Source organism: Chlorocebus sabaeus, chromosome 22 (assembly GCF_047675955.1).
Source record: "Chlorocebus sabaeus isolate Y175 chromosome 22, mChlSab1.0.hap1, whole genome shotgun sequence".
In the NCBI taxonomy this organism is placed as follows: Eukaryota; Metazoa; Chordata; class Mammalia; order Primates; family Cercopithecidae; genus Chlorocebus; species Chlorocebus sabaeus.
Window position 1 is genome coordinate 81,897,637 of NC_132925.1, and position 22,686 is coordinate 81,920,322.

Genomic DNA, 22,686 nt, shown 5'->3' on the forward strand with positions numbered 1-22,686 from the left:
AATATCCCTAGAATTTGTGGCTTAACTTGTGAAATGGGTGATGAATTTCAAGAAGTCTTTGCTTCTTTTCTCCCTGCCATTTGTAGTCAAAGGTCAACTGCTTAGCGACAGGGAACTTAGATTAGAAGTGAAGTCACTGGCCATGGAGGCCCATGGGAATCTAATCTGCGACCGCTGCTGCATTCATAGTATGCTAAAATCAGAAATTTCTGAATGTTCTAGTTTTGATCACAAACTTACATTCTCAAATCAAAGAGGCTAATACGTCTAATGTCCATATATGGTTACAAAAGGAACCACTCTGGAGGAATAAAAAGGAAAACAGCTCCCCCCGATTTTAATATTTTTGGCAATTTTAGGATCAAAATATTAGGTAAATAAGAAGTATATTTTCAAAAGTATTCTTCTAGCCTAGAAGAACCCTTATTCTATATTTAGAGTATTAGCTGGGAAGGTAAAGTTGCCTTAAAGGTAGGGCCAAATTTTCCATCAAGATATCATTGGAATGTAACTACCTGATAGCAGAGATTGCCTGTTTTTTTTTCCTTTTCTTTCTTTCTTTTTTTTTTTTTTGAGACAGGGTCTTGCTCTGTTGCCCAGGCTGGAGTGCAGTGGCACAACTGCAGCTCACTGCAGCCTTAGCTTCCTGGGCTCAAGCCATCCTCCCACCTGAGCCTGCTGAGTAGCTGAGACCACAGGTGTGCACCACCACATCTGGCTGATTTTTTATTTTATTTTTTTGAAGAGATAGTGTCTCCCTATGTTGCCCAGGCTGGAATGTCTGTTTCATTAACTGCTATATTCCCAGTGCATAGAATAGTGCCTAGTACATAGTATGTGTGTGTGTGTGTGTGTGTGTATATATATATATATATTTTTTTTTAAAAAGGATGATTGAAAGCATATATCTACTCTGATTAAGAAAGCAAGTTTGGTAATCCCGGCACGTTGGGAGGCCGAGGCAGGTGGATCACAAGGTCAGGAGATCGAGACCATCCTGGATAACACAGTGAAACCCTGTCTCTACTAAAACTACAAAAAATTAGCCGGGCATGGTGGCGGGTACCTGTAGTCCCAGCTACTAGGGAGGCTGAGGCAGGAGAATGGCGTGAACCCTGGAGGCAGAACTTGCAGTGAGCCAAGATTGCGCCACTGCACTCCAGCAGCCTGGGCGACAGAGCAAGACTCCATCTCCACAAAAAAAAAGAAAGAAAGCAAGTGTCTGTGTGTGTGTGTGTGTGTGTGTGTGTGTGTGTGTGTGTGTGTTTTAAGAGACAGTGTCTTGCTACGTTGCCCAGGCTGGTCTCGAACTCCTAGGCTCAAGTGATCCTCTTATCTTGGCCTCCCAAAGTGCTGGGATTACAGGTGTGAGTCACCGAGGTTGGCCAGAAAGCAAGTTTTTAGCAAGTCAAGTCATGGATCCTCAATGTTGTGTCCTGATACTATAGTTACATAGAGGCAAATCAAATCTATTCAAGAATGAAACACAAGGCCATGAGTGGTGGCTCACATTTTGTCAATCTCACTTTACAAGTGAGGGAACTGAGGTATAAAGAACTGAAGTTGCCTGAGGGCGTACAGCTAGTTAGTGGTAGAATTATCTACACTATTCTTTCTACTTCTACCTCCAAAGCTATATATAGACATGTAATGACTGCAAGTTGAGTTAGAGATTAAACAGAAAGTACATTTTGCATTAGGTGATACATCTTCTAGAAGTAAGAGAAGAGGTAAGACTGGTAACAGTTGGTAATTGTTCATTTATGGCAATTGATATTTTCATTGGTAATTGTTCATTTATGGCAATTGATATTTTCAATCCAAACAAGAAAATTCCACCAAAAACATCACCAATTAAAGACAATTTAGCCAAATCCAAAATAAAACACTTTACAGTGTGATTTAAAACGTAACTTATTTCAGCCATCTAGTTTGTTACAAGGATTAGCATATCTTTGCATATTAACTGTGAAAGGTGCTAGTAAAATGTTCGCTACTGATAGAAAAATCCCTGAGTATATAAAACTTTTATTTGTATTATCATCCTTAAAGAATATATTCTATTCATTTACATGAACTTACTTGCCATAATTTATTTAATAAATACCCTTATTAATGGACCCTAATGCTTTCCTCTTGTTGCTTTTAAACAACACTGAAACAAGCATTCTTGCTCATTAGTTCAATTTGTTTCTTAAGATTAAAAACCCAGGCCGGACATGGTGGCTCACGCCTGTATTCCCAGCACTTTGGGAGACCAAGGCGGGTGGATCGCCTGAGGTCAGGAGTTTGAGACCAGCCTGGCCAACATGGTGAAACCTCATTCTCTACTAAAAATACAAAATTAGCCAGGCATGGTGGCATGCGCCTATAATTCCAGCTACTCAGGAGGCTGAGGCAGGAGAATCACTTGAACCCAGAAGGTGGAGGTTATAGTGAGCTGAGATTGTGCCACTGCACTCCAGCCTGGGCAACAAGAGCGAAACTCCATCTCAACAACAACAACAAAAGATTAAAAACCCAAAAGTGGAATTGCTGGATCAAAAGGCATGTTCTTTAAAACTTCCAATAAACAGTTTACAGCCAGGTTTACAAGGAAATCATACAAAGATAAATATTTAAAGTGATGATATTCTAATTACTCTGATTTGATCTTGATACATTAAACGAATGTATCAGACTATAAAACATATCCTGAAAATATGCACATCTATTATGTATCAATAAGATAAAAACAATAAATTAAAAAGGGAAATCAGTAATGCACAAAACTTTTCTAATAATGACACAACATAATTTCAAGAACATATTTTCTAATTTAGAATGCATTAAATATAAGCGCTAAGACAGCAAGACATTTTAATTAAAGAAGCATTAATTTTTTTTTCCTAAGGCTCTACTTCAAAGTGCTGGCTATTCAACCAACTAATCTGAATAGGTATTTGGATGGTGAGGTAAAAGCTATTTTAAGGTCTGTTCTCATCTCACTTTAATAAGGTGAAAAAAATTGCCATATGTACTAAAAATAGTTCACTGTTCTGAAACTCAGTGCCTGTTTGCCAGAACAATATTAATGATGCATATTCTATGCATTTTTTCCCCAAATATGGCATTTGCTGTGCAAAAATTCAGAATGGAAACCACGAGATATCTGAAATAACACCATTCTCTTAAATAGTTAAAAAAGCCAAATGAATCCAGTTACTTTAATAAAATAGAATGTACTAAAATTAAGTATCTCAAACTTTTATAACCCAACGTTTTAATTGGCCAAAAAGACTGTGAATCTAGTTTTAAATTTTATACTAGAATAGTCTAATGCAAGTTCTACTATGATAAACACATGCCACCAAATTTATTTGCCTAATTTCCCTGTGTATAAAAGTGACTTGACAATATGGTGCTTTAAAATTCACTTTTCTTCTCTGACAAGTGTAACAGAATTAACACAGTAAACTACTTTGGGCCATTACTGGACTACTCATTATAAAATATAAGAAGATTCTACATTCACAAAAGTCATTAATTTTGTTTAAATCAAACTGAGATGCCAAAAATTAAGGAATTAAACATCATAAGAGATTTTAAAGGTACAGAAACTCCCAAAAAAGAACTGCAAGCATGTTTCACTTAAGTTGTATCACAAAAGATTTACGTTGTGTTTTTTTTTTTTAAATTTGAGATCAAAGCTGAAATTAATGCTGGGAGTGAGAGAGATTGCAACAAATATTTAATACCTAAAAAAACCTATACCAAGTACTAACATTCAAAAAAACATAAATACACATCCACTTAAAAAGACACATTCCAGTTAAAATACCTTTCTTAAAACAGAAGTCTAATTATTTTATATATTATCTGATACTTTTACTGGCTTGCTATTTTGTGAGCTATAAGAAGTAAACGGATGGTTAAAATACTATAACCTTGAAAATATATACTAACCTTCATTATCCAAAAGAACTGTCAAAAAACATAGAAAAAACAGAAAACAAACCTTTTGAAAGCTTTGTTTCTTCTACCGCTTTGGTTAGATGCCCTTCGACGATCAGCTTCTCTGCCAAGGAAAATAAACGTTACCATCCAAGCCCAAACTGAGCAGCATTTCCCTGAGCTGGGCAGTGTAACACATTCCATGACCAAATTTAAAGATGATAACATTACTCCTATGACCAAGCTTGAATAAAAACTTGAATCTGGAAGGGGAACTAAGAGAACTGGAACTATGATGGAGCAATCACGTTAATGCAGAAAACTAGGGGCAGGCAGGCAATCTGCCTTTTATTTTCACCTTATTTTAAAAGCCTAGATCTTTTTATAAAAAGGGCTCAGAAGAAATAATCAAAGCAATCCTCTTTAGATCAAGGCTATTAAGTTAAAATAAAAGATTTATGAAAAGGCATTTATTCAAATGAAGTAATAAAAATTAAGTTATACCGATAGTTTACTGTTCTCTGCTGACATAATTCAGCAGAGATGCCTATATAACGTATTTCAGTAAATGAATCATTTTAGAAAAGCTAACTATTCAAAGAAATAAAAAAACATTTGTTTTGTTTTATGGGGAATTCTCTGTAAATGTATAATGTTACTTCTTTAGAATTTAAAGTCATATTTTCATATTCTACATTTCATTGAAGAAGACATATCTAGTCTGTGTCCCCTTATTTACTCCTGTATGTCAGTCTCCTTCAATTTACTCGTTTGCAATATATGTGAAGAAAATTTTCTATTCTTTTACTTTACAACTAACTGCAACTTGGTCTACACCCACCACTCAACCACTGAAACTGCTCCAATATCATTATAGCCTCTTGTCTCTCAATGCCCATGGCTCCTTTTCTTAATTTTCATTTCTCATAGGCTCTTTGCAGTATGTGGCACTTTGTCTCCGCCTTTTTAAAAACAGAAAGAGGGGCCGGGCGCGGTGGCTCACGCCTGTAATCCCAGCACTTTGGGAGGCCGAGGCGGGCGGATCACAAGGTCAGCAGATCGAGACCATCCTGGCTAACACGATGAAACCCTGTCTCTACTAGAAATACAAAAAATTAGCCGGGCGAGGTGGCGGGCGCCTGTAGTCCCAGCTACTCGGGAGGCTGAGGCAGGAGAATGGCGTGATCTCGGGAGGCGGAGCTTGCAGTGAGCAGAGATGGCACCGCTGTACTTCAGCCTGGGCGACAAAGCGAGACTCCATCTCAAAAAAAAAAAAAAACAACCAAAAACAAAAACAGAAAGTAACAGATTTTGATTAACATGTATAATGTAAGCTGTCCCACCTGTCCTCTGTCGTACTTCACTCCATTCCTAAAATTCACTTCCCACAACTTTTAGCCATTTCTTCTGATACTTACATTTATATTTCTAAATAATATATTGATTTTTTATTTTTCCATTTTAGATATTTATTGACAATCTATTTTACATGGTTAAGCTTTGCCATTTTCTACTACCATCCTCAAGAGTTGTATTTTGTCAATCTAAAACCAGTCCTTTTCTTATGTTTTGAGACAGAGTCTCACTCTATTGCCAGGCTGGAGTGCAGCCTGGAGTGCAGTGACACAATCTCAGCTCACTGCAACCTCTGCCTCCTGGGTTCAAATAATTCTCCTGCCTCAGCCTCCCGAGTAGCTGGGACTACAGGTGCACACCACCATGCCCAGCTAATTTTTGTATTTTTAGTAGAGACAGGGTTTCACCATGTTGGCCAGGATGGTCTTGATCTCTTGACCTCCACCCGCCTCAGCCTCCCAAAATGTTGGGATTACAGGCATGAGCCATTGCGCCTGGCCCATACTCAGTATTTATATTGAAAAATTATTTTATATAATGAGTCATATAGTATGCTACAATCATATTTCCTTCCTTGTATGGCCTTCAGTATACTCAGAATTTATAATGCTTCATTCTTTTGTTTTTTTAATTTTTATATATCTCAAACATAGCCCAAGTTCTCACAGAACCATACAACTTTCAATACTGTCAAACACACCAAGCAATTTATCACATTATATATCCCCATCTTCCTCTGTTTTATTCTTTTGTTTTATTGTAACATATCCTCTTATAATTTCCTGAAAAGGGGTGAACAGGTAAATACTTTGTGATTTTGCTTCTCTGAAAATGTTAGCATTCTACCTTCACATGTGATTGACGGTTTGACTAGATAAACAAATCTACAGGAAATACTTTTGCATCAGAATTTTGAAAGCATTGTTCCACTGTCTTCTAGCTTCCAACCAGAAGGTGAGTCTAATACAGCCTGAATCCTGTTCCTCAGTACACATAGTAGGGATTTCTTACATTCAGCAATATCTGGTTTGCCTGTTCTGTTTGGGCATCAGGGAGGACGGTACATCCCAACTCCCTAGCACTGAGGAAGATTCATAGGACTGATGCTAGCCAGGGTCAAAGCATTTAAGAGAAAGTACACACTTTTTACACCTTATCCCACCACAAGAACTCTAGAAGCTGTGTGCTGAGACAGCAACATCGTAAGATAGTAAAGACTCTATCTGTCTAGATCTCTGAGTGACAATATGGAGCAGAGTGGTCTTCCTCACCATGGACATGTAGTGTGAATGAGAAATAAATGTTTGTTTAGTTGAATCATTAAGATTTCATGGCTTGGCCGGGCACGGTGGCTCATGCCTGTAATCCCAGCACTTTGGGAGGCCAAGGTGGGCGGATCACCTGAGGTCGGGAGTTCGAGACCAGCTTGACCAACATGGAGAAACCCCAAAATTAGCCGAATGTGGTGGTGCATGCCTGTAATCCCAGCTACTCAGGAGGCTGAGGCAGGAGAATTATTTGAACCCAGGAGGCGGAGAGTGTGGTAAGCAGAGATCACGCCATTGCACTTCAGCTTGGGCAATAAGAGCGACGCTCAAAAAAAAAAAAAAGATCTCATGGCTTATTTATTACTATATTATACATTTAGCTTATTAAGACTATATGATATCCTTTGTTTCTCTCTAGAAGGTTTCAGAATCTTCTGTTAATTCCTGGTGTTCTTAAATTTCATATTCCTCAGTGTGTAGTCTCTTTTTTCCTTAAATGAGGTGAAATTCACATAACATAAAACAACCATTTTAAAGTGAACAATGCTGTAGAATTTAGTATATTCACTATGTTGTGCCTAGTTCCAAAACACTTTCATTACCCAAACAAAAACCCTATACCCATTAAGCATTTACTTCCCCCGCATCTCCATCTCACCAGTCTCTGGCGGTCACACATCTGCTTGCTATCTCTATGGATTTACCTGTTCTGGATATTTCATATAAATAAAACAATATAACATATGACATTCTGTGTCTGGCTTAATGAGTGGTCATTTAAAATATATTGTGCTAAGTACTCAGTGCATTTTTTTTTTTCAGTTTATAAGCTCATACCTTTCACTTCTGGGGAATTATCCTGTATTCTACTTAATTGATAAATTATTCCATTCTCTCTCTCTCCGCTATTCTCCCCCTCTGGAATTCATTATTAAGATATTAGATCTCTAGGATTAAACCCCAAATTTCCTTTAATTTTCTCTCTTGAAAAAAAAAAACACAAAACTCTTGACTTTTTCTTATATTTTCTGGGACACTTCCTCTACTTTCTCCTCAATCTTCTTACAGTTTTTAAAAATCTGGTATTATATTTTTAGTTTTCAAAAATTCTATTTGCACCCTGCTCCTTTTAAAAATACCATCTTTATCTTGCTTCATCCATAAAACTCCAAAAATTATACTTTTAAGCTGGGTGTAGTGGCTCATGCCTATAATCCCAGCACATTGGGAGGCCAAGGCGGGTAGTTCACCTGAGGTCAGGAGTTCAAGACCAGCCTGGTCAACATGGTGAAAACCCGGCTCTACTAAAAATACAAAAATTAGCCAGGCGTGGTGGTGGGCGCCAGTAATCCCAGCTACTCAGGAGGCTGAGTCAGGAGGATTGCTTGAACCCGGGTGGCAGAAGTTGCAGTGAGCCGAGATCATGCCACTGTGCTTCAGCCCGGGCAACAGAGCGAGAATCCGTCTCAAAATATATATATATATATACCCATATATATATATTTTAAAGTTTCTGCTTCTTGGGCGCAGTGGCTCATGCCTATAATCCCAGCATTTTCGGAGGCCGAGGTGGGCAGATCACGAGGTCAGGAGTTCGAGACCAGCCTTACCAACATGGTGAAACCCCATCTCTACCAAAAACACAAAAATTAGCTGGGTGTGGTGATGCGCGCCTGTAATCCCAGCTACTCAGGAGGCTGAGGCAGGAGAATCGCTTGAATCTGGGAGGCAAAGTTTACAGTGAGCCAAGATTGCACCACTGCACTCCAGCCTGGGCGACAGGGCAAGACTCTGTCTCAGAAAAACAAAACAAAACAACAACAACAACAACAAGCTGGCCAGGCGTGGTGGCTCACACCCGTAATCCCAGCACTTTGGGAGGCTGAGGCGGGCCGATCACCTGAGGTCGGGAGTTCGAGACCAGACTGACCAACATGGAGAAACCCCATCTCTACTAAAAATACAAATTTAGCTGGGCGTGGTGATGGATGCCTCTAATCCCAGGTACTTGGGAGGCTGAGGGAGGAGAATCACTTGAACCCGGGCAGTGGAGGTTGTGGTGAGCCGAGATTGCGCCATTGCAATCCAGCCTGGGCAAGAAGAGTGAAACTCCGTCTCAAAAAAAAAAAAAGTTCTACTTTTTACCTTTTTCCTATTTCTTCCCCACTCACTTCTGTGTTTTTTCTTTTTTTGGTTTGATCTCTGTCTTTGTCAAGAAAGAATTTCCTCAAAAGTCTGATCTTGGCTTTCTCTTCATATTCAAGGGTAAGGCAATAAGAAGCTGAGAAAGTCTTATTATATGCATGTGCAGGGCTTATTACACCCAAAACACACAGTGGCAGTTTGTTGGGAGACTTTTTTTTAATGTTTATTTTTTTTTGAGACAAGGTCCAGCTCTATCACGCAGGCTGGAGTGCAGTGGTGTGATCTCTGCCCACTGCAATCTCCACCTCCCGGGCTCAAGCCATCCTCCCACCTCAGCCTCCCAAATAGCTGGAATTACAGGTACACACCACCATGTCTGGCTGATTTATTGCATTTTTTGTAGAGACAGGTTTTCGCCATGTTGCCCAAGCTGGTCTCGAACTTCTGAGCTCAAGCAATCTGCCCACTTTGGCCTCCCAAAGTGCTTAAATAGCACAGTTTAAATATCAATATCAGTATGTGTTTCTCTTTGTTTGATTGGTTTCTCTGGAGTAGAGCCCTGTAACTGCCTTCCTGGGGAGTATAAGCCTGTTGGCCAGCATTCTGGTTCAGTTTAACTCTCCCACTTTTCCCCACAGTGAGATGCTCAGACCTACCCGCTCAGACATATCTGAAATACCACAGTCTACAGACTCTCCATTTCAGCCTCCAGAGAGCAAACCTTTAGTCTTCCTGAATAAGGAAAGAGATACTTGTCTGTCTGCATGGAGAAGAATACGAAAAATGAGCCTGGTGTGGTGGCTCATGCCTGTAATCCCAGCACATTGGGAGGCCGAGGCAGGCAGATCGCTTGAGCCCAGGAGCTCGAAACCAGCTTGGGGAACATGACGAAACTCTGTCTCTACTAAAAATAGAAAAATTAACTGGGTGTGATGTGTGCCCTTAGTCCCAACTACTTGGGAGGCTGAGGTGGGAGGATCGAGACCTGTGAGGTTGTGGCTGCAGTGAGCCAAGATCATGCCACTGTACTATAGCCTAGGCAACAGAGATCCTGTCTCAAAAAAAAAAAAAAAAAAAAAAAAAAAAAAAAGAAGAAGAAAAATAAGAAAATAGTTCAGATTATTCTTATATAAACTTTTAATCTTGTTTTTAGCAACCATGCATTCCTGCCCTACCTGGCAGGTATTAAGTGCCCCTTAGCCACAGTTTTGACTTGGTTTTCTGAGGTTTCCTTTACCCGACTGCAGGCTTTCAGAAAAGAAAAGGTGGAAACCCGAATCTCCTACCACTCAACTGTATGTTTCACATCTTCCAAAATTTTGTTGGCATCTATTATCCACTGTAGTCTTCTCTCCCATTCTCTTGTCCTTGTGACTTATGCTTTTTATAATATTTTACTACGAATGGGTCCATTCACCATATTTAATCAAGTTTACTGCCTCCCTTTGGAAACACTACTGCTTTAACTTCTAGGATGCCACTCACTCCTACTTTTATGTGCTTGTTCATTCCTTCCTTCTTAGGCTTTTATTGCCTTTCCCTTTCTCTGATTATAATCTAAATATGTGCATTAGTTTTTAAGATGTCTGTCAGGAACAACAACATTTTTTAATGGCTTTAACTACCTTGAGTAATTTCTAAATGTTGATGTCAAGTCTAGCATTTTTCGGCCCCAGGACACTACTGGTCCATTGTCCAACTACTTTCCAAACATCTTCACCCAGAAATACCACAGGGACTTAAATCTCACCATGTCTAAAACTGAAATTATCTTCTCTTCCTTTCTCCTAAATATGTTTGGAATCTCTCCTCTCTAAGCCTCATTCCTTCATTCCTATCTCTCTTAAGGTATATTGCAACTATTCATTATGTCTACCTTGCCCAAATTACTATGAATTCCTTGAGGGAATATACTCATTCTTTCAAATATTTACTATGCACCAGGCACTCACTGTGGATTACCAAGATAAATGAGAGAAATACAGGAATTTAGGGTCTGGTGAAAGTAGAGAAGTATTTTATTAATTATTTAATTCCTAACACACTTCTGACATATAATAGTTGTTTGCAAATGCCTGTTACATGAACATAGCAGATAATAAAATAGTATAAACACAGACTTTGAAAGCTATTCTAGTCTTTCTCTAGTATGTTGAAGATCTACATACTGACCTGTTCAAAAATTATAAACATATATCAGAAGATTATAATTTATTGCTCAAAACTCTCTCACCCTTAAAACAAAATCTGAAGTTGCTACCATAACCTAAAGGTCCCTTGTGATCTACCCCAGGGGACAGTCAACTATACCCCCATTGGGCCAAATCCAACCTGCTGCCTGTTTAGCAAATAAAGTTTTATGGGAACACAGCCAGGTCCATTCATTTGCATACTGTCCATGGCTAAGTTTCCCTACAATGGCAGAATTGAGTATCTGCCAAGAAACCTTACAGCCTGCAAAGCCTAAAATATTTACTATCTGGCCTTTTATTTTAAAAAGGTGTTTGAATTCTTCTAAAACTCCAATCTCAGTCTTAGCATTTCATACGGTTTTTATTTCACACACTTTCTCCAGACACACATACAACTCAGCTTAGTCCCCTCTCTGTTCAGTCACATACTACCTTTATTGTTCCCTATCCCCTTACAGTCTTTATTTTGTTTTCTTCAGTGGACTCATCACTTCCTAACATATTAATTTTTTGGTTTATTACTTTTTGTCTCCTCAAGAGCATGTAAACTCCATGAAGGCAAAGCCTTCTTGTCTTATTCACTTCTAATAACCCCAACAGTTATAATAATGCCTGGTACATACATGTTTAATTAATCTTTGTGGAATGAATCGAGCATCTGTGTTTAAAGGGGTCAAAAGAAAAAATTATTTGAGTGTTTCTTCATCTTAAAAAATGATTAAATAAATTAATATATATAAAAAGTTTGAACAGTACTAGTTTATAAGTACCAAATAATGATTAGTTGCATTTATTTATTTATTTATTTATTTAAGAGATGGCATCTTGCTACATTGACCAGGCTGGAGTAATGGGGCTTTTCACAGCATGATCACTGTGAACTGCAGCCTCTAACTCCCGGGCTCAAGTGATCCTCTGGCCTCAGCCTCCCAATTGGTTGGGACTACAGGCATGTATCACTGCTCCTGGCTAATTAGCTGCTATTATCACTATTGAAATTATTTAAAGTTATATTTCAAATCTTGTGAATCACTAGAGGCCTGTAAATAAAGAAAAAATATATTTTGGCCGGGTGCAGCAGCTCATGCCTGTAATTCCAGCACTTTGGGAGGCCAAGGTGGGCAGATCACGAGGTCAAGATCGAGACCATCCTGGCCAACACTGTAAAACCCCATCCCTACTAAAAACACAAAAATTAGCTGGGCATAGTGGCACGTGCCTGTAATCCCAGCTACTCAGGAGGCTAAGGCAAGATAATCGCTTGAACCCAGGAGGTGGAGGTTGCAGTGATCTGAGATCACACCACTGCACTCCAGCCTGGCGACAGAGAGAGATTCCATCTCAAAAAGAAAGAAATAATCCAGTTTAAAACAATCTGTAACCATTGAGTCTCCAACTTGGTGTAGAGACCTCAATGCTCTGGGAGTCACAAGTGTAATATATACAATAGAGGTGAGATCAGAGATCTCTGCCTCTGACTTTACCCCTTCAGAGACTCAAGAAAGAACTTTCCTGTCATGATAACTGCAGGTCTTGAAAGACCTATCTAACTTGGTACAACTGAAACAGAGACAGAGTAGAAGGCCTTTCTTCCTTTTTAAAACTCTTTTTTTCTTTGAGATGGAGTCTTGCTCTGTCACCCAGGCTTGAATACAGTGGCATGATCTCAGCTCACTGCAACATCTGTCTCCTGGGTTCAAGAGGTTCTCCTGTCTCAGCCTCCTGAGTAGTTGGGATTACAGGCGCGCGCCACCACACTCGGCTAATTTTCGTATTTTTAGTAGACAAGGGGTTTCATGACGTTGGTCAGGCTGGTCTTGAACTCTTGACCTCGTTATCTGCCTGCCTCAGCCTCCCAAAGTGCTGGGGTTACAGCCTTGAGCCACTGAGCCCAGCCCTAAAACCATTTTTTTTAAATTTCTGAGATAAGGTCTCACTCTGTTGCCCAGACTGGAGTGCAGTGGTGCAATTATGGCTCACTGCAGCCTCACGCTCCAGGGCTCAAGCGATCCTCCCACCTCAGCCTCTCGGGCAGGTATGACTACAAGCATGTGCCACCATGCCCAGCTAATTTATTTTTACTTTTATTTTTGTAGAGACATAGTCTCACTGTGTTGGCCAGGCTGGTCTTGAACTCCTGAAATCAAGCGGTTCTCCCACCTTGGCTTCTCAAAGCACTAGGACTACAGGTATAAGACACTGCACATGGCCTTAAAACTCTCTTTTTTGAGGGATACTCCAGAGAGGTGATTATTCATTTTCCACTATTTTTAAACCATATTTATTATAAAAAATGACATACAAGGCTGAGCGTGGTGGCTCACGCCTGTAATCCCAGCACTTTGGGAAGCTGAGGCGGACGGATCACCTGAGGTCAGGAGTTCGAGATCAACCTGGCCAACATGGTGAAACCCTGTCTCTACTAAAAATACAAGTTAGCTGGGTGTGGTGGTATGCACCTGTAATCCCAGCTACTCAGGAGGCCGAGACAGGAGAATTGCTTGAACCTGGGAGGCGGAGGTTGCAGTGAGCTGAGATCGTGCCATTGCACTCCAGCCTGGGCAACAGAGCGAGACTCAGTCTCAAGAACAAAACAAAACAAAAAAACAAACAAAAAAGGTATACAAAAAGGAACATAAAACACAAAGGTATAGGTTAATACATTTTCATAAAGCAAATATCTATGTGACTGTAGCCCAAGTCAGGAATAGAACCATCCTACCAATCCCTAAAGCCCTCCACAGGGAGGAAGCCCTCCCCTCCAATAAAATCCCTTTCCTCTCCCATAAAGGTAACTACTATTCTGTGTTTTGTTTTTTTGTTTTTTTTTTTTTCTTTTTTTTGAGACAGTCTCGCACTGTCTCCCTGGCTGGAGTACAGTGGTGTGATCTCAGCTCACTGCAACCTCCACCTCCTGGATTCAAGCAAGTCTCCTGCCTCAGCCTCCCATGTAGCTGGGATTATAGGCGCCTGCCACCCGCCACCATGCCCAGCTAATCTTTTGTATTTTTAGTAGAGACAGGGTTTCACTATGTTGGCCAAGCTGGTCTCAAACTCCTGACCTCGTGATCCACCCACCTCGGCCTCCCAAAGTGCTGGGATTACAGGTGTGAACCACTGCGCCCAGCCTATCCTGACTTTCATGGTACTTAATTTATTATATTTCTTTATAGTCACACTACCCAAATATACATGACCAAATAATATGATTTTAGTGATTCTGAACTTTATATAAATGGAATATTAAATAGTATGTATTCTTTTGTGTCAGGCTTTTTTTCCACCCAATATGCCCCAGTGTATTTATCCATTTAACTACTGAGGGTCTTTTTGGCTGTTTCCAGTTTGGATCTAATGTGAATAATGCTGCTATGAACATTCTTGAATTTGTACCTGACACACAGACATCTCTGCAGGGAACCTACCAAGGAGTAGAACTGAGAGTATAATATGTTTGACATTTAAGTACCACCATCTAAGCATTTAGTTTAGTCAGAAGACTCTCAAATCTTGTCAAAGACTGAACAGAGAGAACCAAATTTATTCTTGGTTGACAGAAATAAATTATATACTAACCATATTACTGTGTGGCATAAAATAAAAAACGAGAAACAATGCAAACAATACATTCAAAAGAAGTTCAAAGGAGGCTGAACATGGTGGCTTATGCCTGTAATCCCATTGCTTTGAAAGGTCAAATTGGGAGGATCACTTGATCCCAGAAGTTTCAAACAGCTGTGCCAAGAATGGATTGAGTCCTTAAAGCTAAAGAGCCATTTTCCTTACTTGACAGCTACAACTAATTGAAACACTAAAGCAGAAGATAAACCCAAACAGCACAGACTATCTGATACTGATGTCAGTTTCCTAGGGATCTGAAACAAACTGACTGGAAGAGAGGAGGGAGTGAATATAAAAGAACCAGACAATCTGCTGCTGTAACTGCCAACCTGGAAAATATTTCTAAGTCTCAAAATTGGGTTTCATTAAGAAAATGTTCTGACTAGGACATCAAAAAAATGTGCTTGACACCAAATTTTTTAAATGGCATGCATACTGGTAATTATGCACAGCTTCTACACCTCTCCAACATGTTTTCTGCCTGTTAACTAATGTACATTTCAGTGTGTCACGCACTACTTAGAGCACTTAGTAAATATGATCTCAATCACTTTTCATAATTCTATGAGACAGATACTACCATCCCACTTTATCAATGAAGAAATCAAGGTTTAAAGAGGTCAATTTGCCCAGTATTGCCCACAATCATACTGCCAGTGAGAGAGTGCATCAGAATTCACATAAAGATCCCTCTCATTGAATTCTAAACATCATAAATAGAAATGAGCTAACGTTACCTACAAGATCACCAAGGGCAAATATGACGAAGAAATTGAGATTAGAATATCAAGACACAAATTGTTATAATCGGCATTCAAACCAGAAAATTATTTCCCTTCTGAAATAATTAACAAAACAGAAATAGAGACATAGAACCTCACAGGAGAGGCTCTGTGAGGTTCCCAATTTTAATAATACAGACTTTCATAAAGTTACTCATTTCTGCAGCAAAATTTAATCAGTTAAAGTAACTCTTGCTATAGAAGATGTTGTGCTTTTTCATAAAAACAGTTCCAGAAGCTACTTGTCCTAAAATTTAAGAAGAAGGCTGGGTACGGTGGCTCAAGCCTATAATCCCAGCCCTTTGGGAGGCCAAGGCGGGTGGATCACCTGAGGTCAGGAGTTTGAGACCAGCCTGGCCAACATGGTAAAACCCCATCTTTACTAAAAATACAAAAAAAAAAAAAAAAAAAAAAAAATTAGCCGGGTTTGGTAGCAGGTGCCTGTAATCCCAACTACTTGGGAGGCTGAAGCAGGAGAACTGCCTGAACCCAGGAGGTGGAGGTTGCAGTGAGCCGAGATCACGCCATTACACTCCAGCCTGGGCAATGCAGTAAGACTCTGTTTCAAAAAAAAAAAGAAAAGAAAAAAAAAAAGGAAGGAAAAGGAGAGAGGAAAAAGGATTTAGAATTCAAGGATAGACTGAAAATAAAGTGAAAGGGGCCAATTTCAAGAATATGGAAATAGATCTTTTTTAAAAAGCAACAGTACACATACCAAAACACCATTGATATGTACTTAAGATTGTCACCTGGGCACTTGTAATGGGAGAAAATCTGGTAGACATGTTAGAAAGTGGGCTGACAAGGGAAATGATCAGTACAAACAACTCTCCAATACATCTGAGACTGAACAAACTACTCTGACAATAAAAAATAAAATTAGCAGCACCTAGCTGACACTCAGAGTTTTCCTGTTACAGGGATGTAACCTATTATGAGCAGGGAAACACAATACATGTTTTCTATTATTTGCCATAAACTGCTTTGGCTTAGAGAAATAAAAGTTTACAAAATGAAAATCTAAAAATCTGTTTCAAGTAGAATACGTAATCAGAATACTGAGACTATTCAGAGAGGTTGACCTCATAGTGATGAAAAATAAACATTCAGTCACACAAGCAACATCAATTCAATGTATTATTCCAAATAAGGCAATTTATGTGTGAGAGCAAAGCCCTAAGAAAAAGGAGTGAATGAGAAAAGCATATACAGATAGTGATTATAATTTTTCCTAGTTATGGGGGTGGGAGGCAGAGAGAGATTTTTCTGAAAATCAGGAAAAAACCAGTAAGACATGAAATATTAATTAAACTAATAATATCAAAAAGTTAAGTCTCACAATAATAATAAACACAGATTAAGAATACATTCTCAGATCTCAGGTGTTAAAAAAAAGAATACAAAGGCATGAGGTTTACTTTAGGGCACTGATTAACTCTATCATCAAGAGAGAGATGCCATTGGGACAGTTTGTCTCTACAAAGTAGACCTCAGGAAAATTTCTCTGGCATCCGGCAGTGATGCCTGTCTCCTTATTAGGACAGACAGTAGCAAAAAAAAATCAAAGGGGCAGGCAGCAGTCCAGAGAAGGCTGTCTCTCACTCTATGCCCACCAAGTGATGGCAGTTCTCCATGTCCTTTCACCCTTCATCTTTCCACTAAGCATACAAGTTAATCAAGTGACAGAATTCATGGATATGTATGAAACAGATTCAGAGATAAAATATTTCTTAATTTGGAAAGCATCTTTAGCAGAACACAAAAAGTTTCAATGTATCCATTAAGTTTATATGGTAAACTTTAAGGAACTAAAATTTGCAGAGAACACTAAATGTGGAGTTTTGCCTAAACCAAGCTCATATCTGAACCCCTGAAGAGGAAAATATTGCTGAGGCTTTTTTTAGCAAGTTTTACTGGAGTGACTTCCTAATTCTACCTTATATGTGGTAAAGATATTTTAATAGAGAATATTTACTTTACAGTTCTGGAGACTTAAGCAAAACATTATTTAAATCTCTGTTCAAAGTCCAATTTCTTTGTCTGGAATTTAAAGTTTTTCTCAGAAAAGAGAAGTTTTTCTTTAAAAAGTCTGTTTTACCATAAAAGGAAAACAAATTTAAATGTGTTCCAACACATTTATTTTCTACAACTTGTAAATGGAAAGAGCCAACAACCAAATTGTTCTCTTATAGATTCATACACATAAACTGAAAAATCTGTCATCATATTAAAGACAGACATGAAAAACCTTATGGAAATAAACGATTTGCTTTCCAATTTTTAAAACACAAGGTGAATTATACTATAGAAGCACTAATAAATAAAGAAGGCTAGGCATTTAACATTTGCTTTTTAAAAGACTGGAAACAAGAAATATGAAGCAGCACTGCACACAAATATTTACTTCATATTCAAAATTATAAAGCATTTCAAGATACCTATCAATGAAAATAATGGCAAAAAGCCTTGTGTGCGCTTGTTAATATGTAATCCAAAATTGTTTTAAAAGTGCTTGAGTATAAATTTACTTAAGATATTTGCTGAATTTGTCTTGCTTATGATATTAAGAATACTTATTAAACACAACAATTTTTACAATGGCAGCATGTGATAAAATGATAAAATGTCCCTTCTGACGACAAGTCAAACCAGAGTCAACCCTCACTTTCCCAACTCTGGTTACCCAAATTTAAGGGAACGAACAGATTTGGAAAGTTCTGAAATACCTCTGGAATCACCAATAACCAAATTCTTACTACTTGCTACCTGAAACTCAGAAACCAAACAGATTTCAATAGTAGGCCTCTCCTTAGCTACCTGAACTTATAGCCCAAACTTTCTCTGTTTGCACTCAGGGACCCAAAGGATTCAGATGTCTGGGAATACTTATTTTCTTTAGTTTTGTTGTTGTTTTTGTTTTTTGAGATAGGTCTTGCTCTGTAGCCCAGGCTGGAGTGCAATGGTGTGATCACGGTTCATTGCAGCCTCAACCTCATGGGTTTAAGCGATCCTCCTGCTTCAGACTCCTGAGTAGGTGTGACACAGGCATGTTATCACCATGGCCAGCTAATTTTTTGTAGAGATGGGGTCTATGTTGCCCAGGCTGGCTGCAAATTCCTGGGCTCAAGTAATCCTCCCACCTTGGCCTCCCGAAGTACTGAGATTACAGGCATGAGCCACTGTGCCTGGCTTTTTCGCTGTTCTTTGGTTCACCCTTTGTACACAAAAATGGGATTTTATATTTTGATTTTTTTCTTGTATGTAGGTATTACCTGTTTAGTATTTTCTCATGCTATTACATAGTCCTCATAAACATCATTTTAATAACTTTTTAACATTCCCATTGAAGGCATTTGGTGTAATTTATATAAATTCTGTGCTATCTCTGCATGTTTATCTGGTCCATTTTTCCCCAAAACTATGATGCAACAAAAATCTCCAAACACCTTTTATATATTTAAAGCAAATTTTATTCTGTGTTACAAATACAGCTAAGTATTTTATACTATTTTAAGTGAAATGTTCAATAATAAAATAGACATTAAAAAGTAAAAAGTTTTTCTCTTTTCCTCTTTTTTTTTTTTTTTTTTTTTTTTGAGACAGAGTTTTGTTCTTGTTGCCCAGGCTGGAGTGCAATGGCACAATCTCGGCTCACTGCAACCTCTACCTCCCAGGTTCAAGTGGTTCTCCTGCCTCAGCCTCCTAAGTAGCCAAGACTACAGGCGCCCACCACCACGCCTGGCTAATTTTGTATTTTTAGTAGAGATGGGGTTTCATCATATTGGTCAGGCTGGTCTTGAACTCCTGACCTCAAGTAATCCACCCGCCTTGGCCTCCCAAAGTGTTGGGATTACAGGCATGAGCCACTTCACCCAGCTTTCCACACCCCCCCCAAAGAGACAGAGTCACAGTATGTTGCCTTAGGCTCGAGTGATCTTCCCACCTCAGCCTCCTGAGTAGCTTGGGACTACTGGCAAAAAGTTGTTCTGTTTAAAGTAAGCCAGTAACAATAACAAAATAAAACAAAGATTTTTAACAAATTGTAACTTAGTAAACATTCTTTTGATAATTACCTGCTCTCATTTCTTAGGGTTCAAAATATAAATCTTAAAAGTTCAAAATAAAAATCCTTCTTCTAAAGATTTGTAGTTTATTTTATTTTTTAGAGACAGGGATTTGCTCTGTTGCCTAGGTTAGAGTGCAGTGGCACAACCATAGCTCACTGGAGTCTTGAGCTCCTGGGCTCAAGGGGTCCTCCCACCTTAGCTTCTTGAGTAGCTAGGGCTACATGCATGTGCCATCATTCCTGGGTAATTTTTTTTGTTGTTGCTGTTGTTGAGACAGAGTCTCGCTCTGTTGCCCAGGCTGGAGTGCAGTGGTGTGATCCTGGCTCACTGCAACCTCCATCTCCCAGGTTCAAGCGATTCTCCTGCTTCAGCCTCCTGAGTAGCTGGGATTACAGGCATGCATCACCACACCTGGCTAATTTTGCGTATTTTTAGTAGAGATGGGGTTTCATCATGTTGGCCAGGTTGGTCTCAAACTCCTGACCTCAAGTGAGCAGCCCACCTCAGCCTCCCAAAGTGCTGGGATTACAGGCATGAGCCACAGCTCCCAGCCTCTGCTGGATAATTTTTTAAAGTTTTCTGTAAGGACAGGATCTCACTATGTTGCCCAAGCTAGTCTTGATCTCCTGGCCTCAAGGGATCCTACTGCCTAGGCCCATGAAAGAGCTGAATCACAGACGTGAGCCACAGCACCTGGCCTAAAGATTTGCATTTTAGATTATATATTCTTTTAGTTGATATCAGTGGACATCAATTATTTTGCCCCAGCTCCCGTTGCCAATTTCCCATAAAAATGAGATTTAGTAATTAGAAGGTTACAAAAAGATGTACTAATCTTTGCTTTATAAATATTGTTTTATTTGTTTATTTATTTACTTTTTAATTTTTTTTGGAGACGGAATCTCACTCTGTCGCCCAGGCTGGAGTGCAATGGTGCAATCTCGGCTCACTGCAACCTCTGCCTCTCAGATTCAAGCAATTCTCCTGCCTCACCCTCCCGAGTAGCTGGGATTACAGGTATGTGCCACCACCCCGGCTAATTTTTGTATTATTAGTAGAGATAGGGTTTCACCATGTTAGCTAGGCTCATCTCAAACTCCTGACCTAAGGTGATCCGCCTACCTTGGCCTCCCAAAGTGCTGGGATTACAGGCGTGAGCCACCATGCCAGGCCAAATACTGTTTTAAAAGGACACAGAAACATGTCACATTTATTAAATAAATTGCCTCAAAGTAATATTCAACTTATACTTAATATTATAGTATCAAAACTGCAAAAACAGAAGCTCTGCGAAAACTATTAAATGAAATTCTCAGTTTCCTTGAAGGATCTCCAAGGAGTGTAACATTTGATGTGCTGAATTTGTGACTGTTTTAATTACCAAGTATGACCCTTAGAACCCCCAAGTGCTCCTGAGGTAGCAGGGCAGGGTAGTGGGGGGCACATATGAATGAATATTCACACAATGAAATTATGAGCATAAAAACTTGGGAAACTACATTTCCAAGAAAGGAGAGCAGAATGAGAAGAATGCCTGAGAAAGTATTTGCTTGATGGAAAAAACCACAGACATTATCAACAAATCTTTACCACACACGATGACCTCTACTTAACAAAAACCAAGAAAATATCACAACCTTGCAATTGTTATAGATTTAAGCAGCTTTTGTGACTTTCAAGTAAAAAGGAATTCATGGTATCTTTGTTCAGAATTCAGCAGAGGTCTAAATCACTTCAAAAGCCAATTTATCATTTTGTTGGTCTGTCTTCGGCTCACTGCAACCTCCACCTCTTGGGTTCAAGCAATTCTCCTGTCTCAGCCTCCCAAGAAGCTAGGATTATAGGCACCTGCCACCACACCCAGCTAATTTTTGTATTTTTAGTAGAGACGGTGTTTCACCATGTTGGTCAGGCTGGCCTCAAACTCCTGACCTCAGGTGATCCACCCAGCTCGGCCTCCCCAAAGTGCTAGGACTACAGGTGTGAGCCACCGTGCCCAGTCAAGCCAATCTATCTTTAAAATATATATATATTTTTGAGACAGAGTCTTGCTCTATTGCCCAGTCTGGAGCACAATGGTGTAATCTCGGCTCACTGCAACCTTGGCCTACCAGGTTCGAGCGATTCCACCACCTCAGCCTTCCACGCAACTGCGATTATAGGCGCACGCCACCATGCCTGGCCTCTTTAAAATATTCTTAAAGATAGCCTTTTACAACTTCCCACGGGTAGGTAGTTGAGGTCAGATTGTAGGACAATCTACCGCTACTACCTCTCTAAAAAGCTCCTGCTACTCTGAGGGCCATCTTCAGAATGGAATGCCCAAACTAAATAATTATTTTTCTGGCTTCATTTACTCTAAGAAATTTATTTAAGAACCTCAAAATTAATAAGCTTGAAAGTTTCCCTCTTTTCTATGGTGGCCAATATGAAATGCTCAGCTCCATCTGTGAATGCAAATGCAACAGAAATATTTTTCTCAAAAGAGAGAAATAGTATGAAAAGGTTTGCTGACGGCCATTTAAACACTTCTGCTATAACAAACATATTGAGATCCTCATTTTACCTCTCACTTTTCAGTTTTAGCCCCTGACTTCATTAAAATCAAGGTGAAAAATACTCTGTACTCACTCTGGCATTCTATGAATTGATGAATAAAAGTGCAGTCCCCGCCACTCTTTGAAAGCAAGTGCTCTAATAAAGAAAGAAACACCTTTAAGGATATAGTTTGTTGCTGTCTTTGAAAACCAACAGCAAAGGTAGGAAAACAGAAATGTATTAACATGGTACTAAGTAAGACTAATAAAGGTTCAATATATTTTGATACTAAAGCAGACATATTTTGGAGTTAAACGACTGAAAATTATTATTAATTTGTACACTGAATGGTTAGCTTTTAAAGGTGTAGTTTTTATCCAAAGAGGTCAAGAAAATCACATAAATAAATTGTTTTAAAATAATTCTTCCACTTTAAAGGTTCTTCTATCTTTTGTCCACTAGAGCTCAACAAATACCCTTAAATAATTTATTTGTCATTATTGAATTAATTTTCAAGTGATTGTTCTATAATACTCCCTCTTCAAAGTTATTCATCTTAGTTAAGAGGCAAAAGGTAAATACTTTAAGAATATCATAAAGTAATACCATAAAATTTTTAAGAAACTGATGTAATGTTTTAAGTTTTACATATTCATTTCATAATCTTCCCCTTTGAGTCACTTAATCTGTACCTCATATAGTATTAAAACATTAAATTGTTTATCTCTGCCCAAATGATCAAAATCAGTGCCTATTCATTTCAAAGTAAGAACTTGGCAAATGG

The 22,686-nt window shown here is 38.9% G+C and overlaps 1 protein-coding gene across 33 annotated transcripts in view; it reads right to left on the reverse strand.

Moving 5' to 3' along the window:
• The window catches only part of SLMAP (sarcolemma associated protein), a 177,168-nt gene that overhangs the window by 37,178 nt on the left and 117,304 nt on the right, over positions 1–22,686 (reverse strand). For 20 of the 33 annotated variants that reach the window (XM_007984762.3, XM_038003751.2, XM_007984753.3 and 17 more), the window contains 2 exons: positions 21,996–22,058; positions 3,998–4,057 (listed from right to left, as the gene is read on the reverse strand). In XM_007984762.3, the coding sequence (XP_007982953.2) occupies positions 3,998–4,057; positions 21,996–22,058 (123 nt within the window). The remainder of the gene's footprint in view (positions 1–3,997; positions 4,058–21,995; positions 22,059–22,686) is intronic. The other 13 variants (XM_038003753.2, XM_038003754.2, XM_007984761.3 and 10 more) reach the window with 1 other exon arrangement.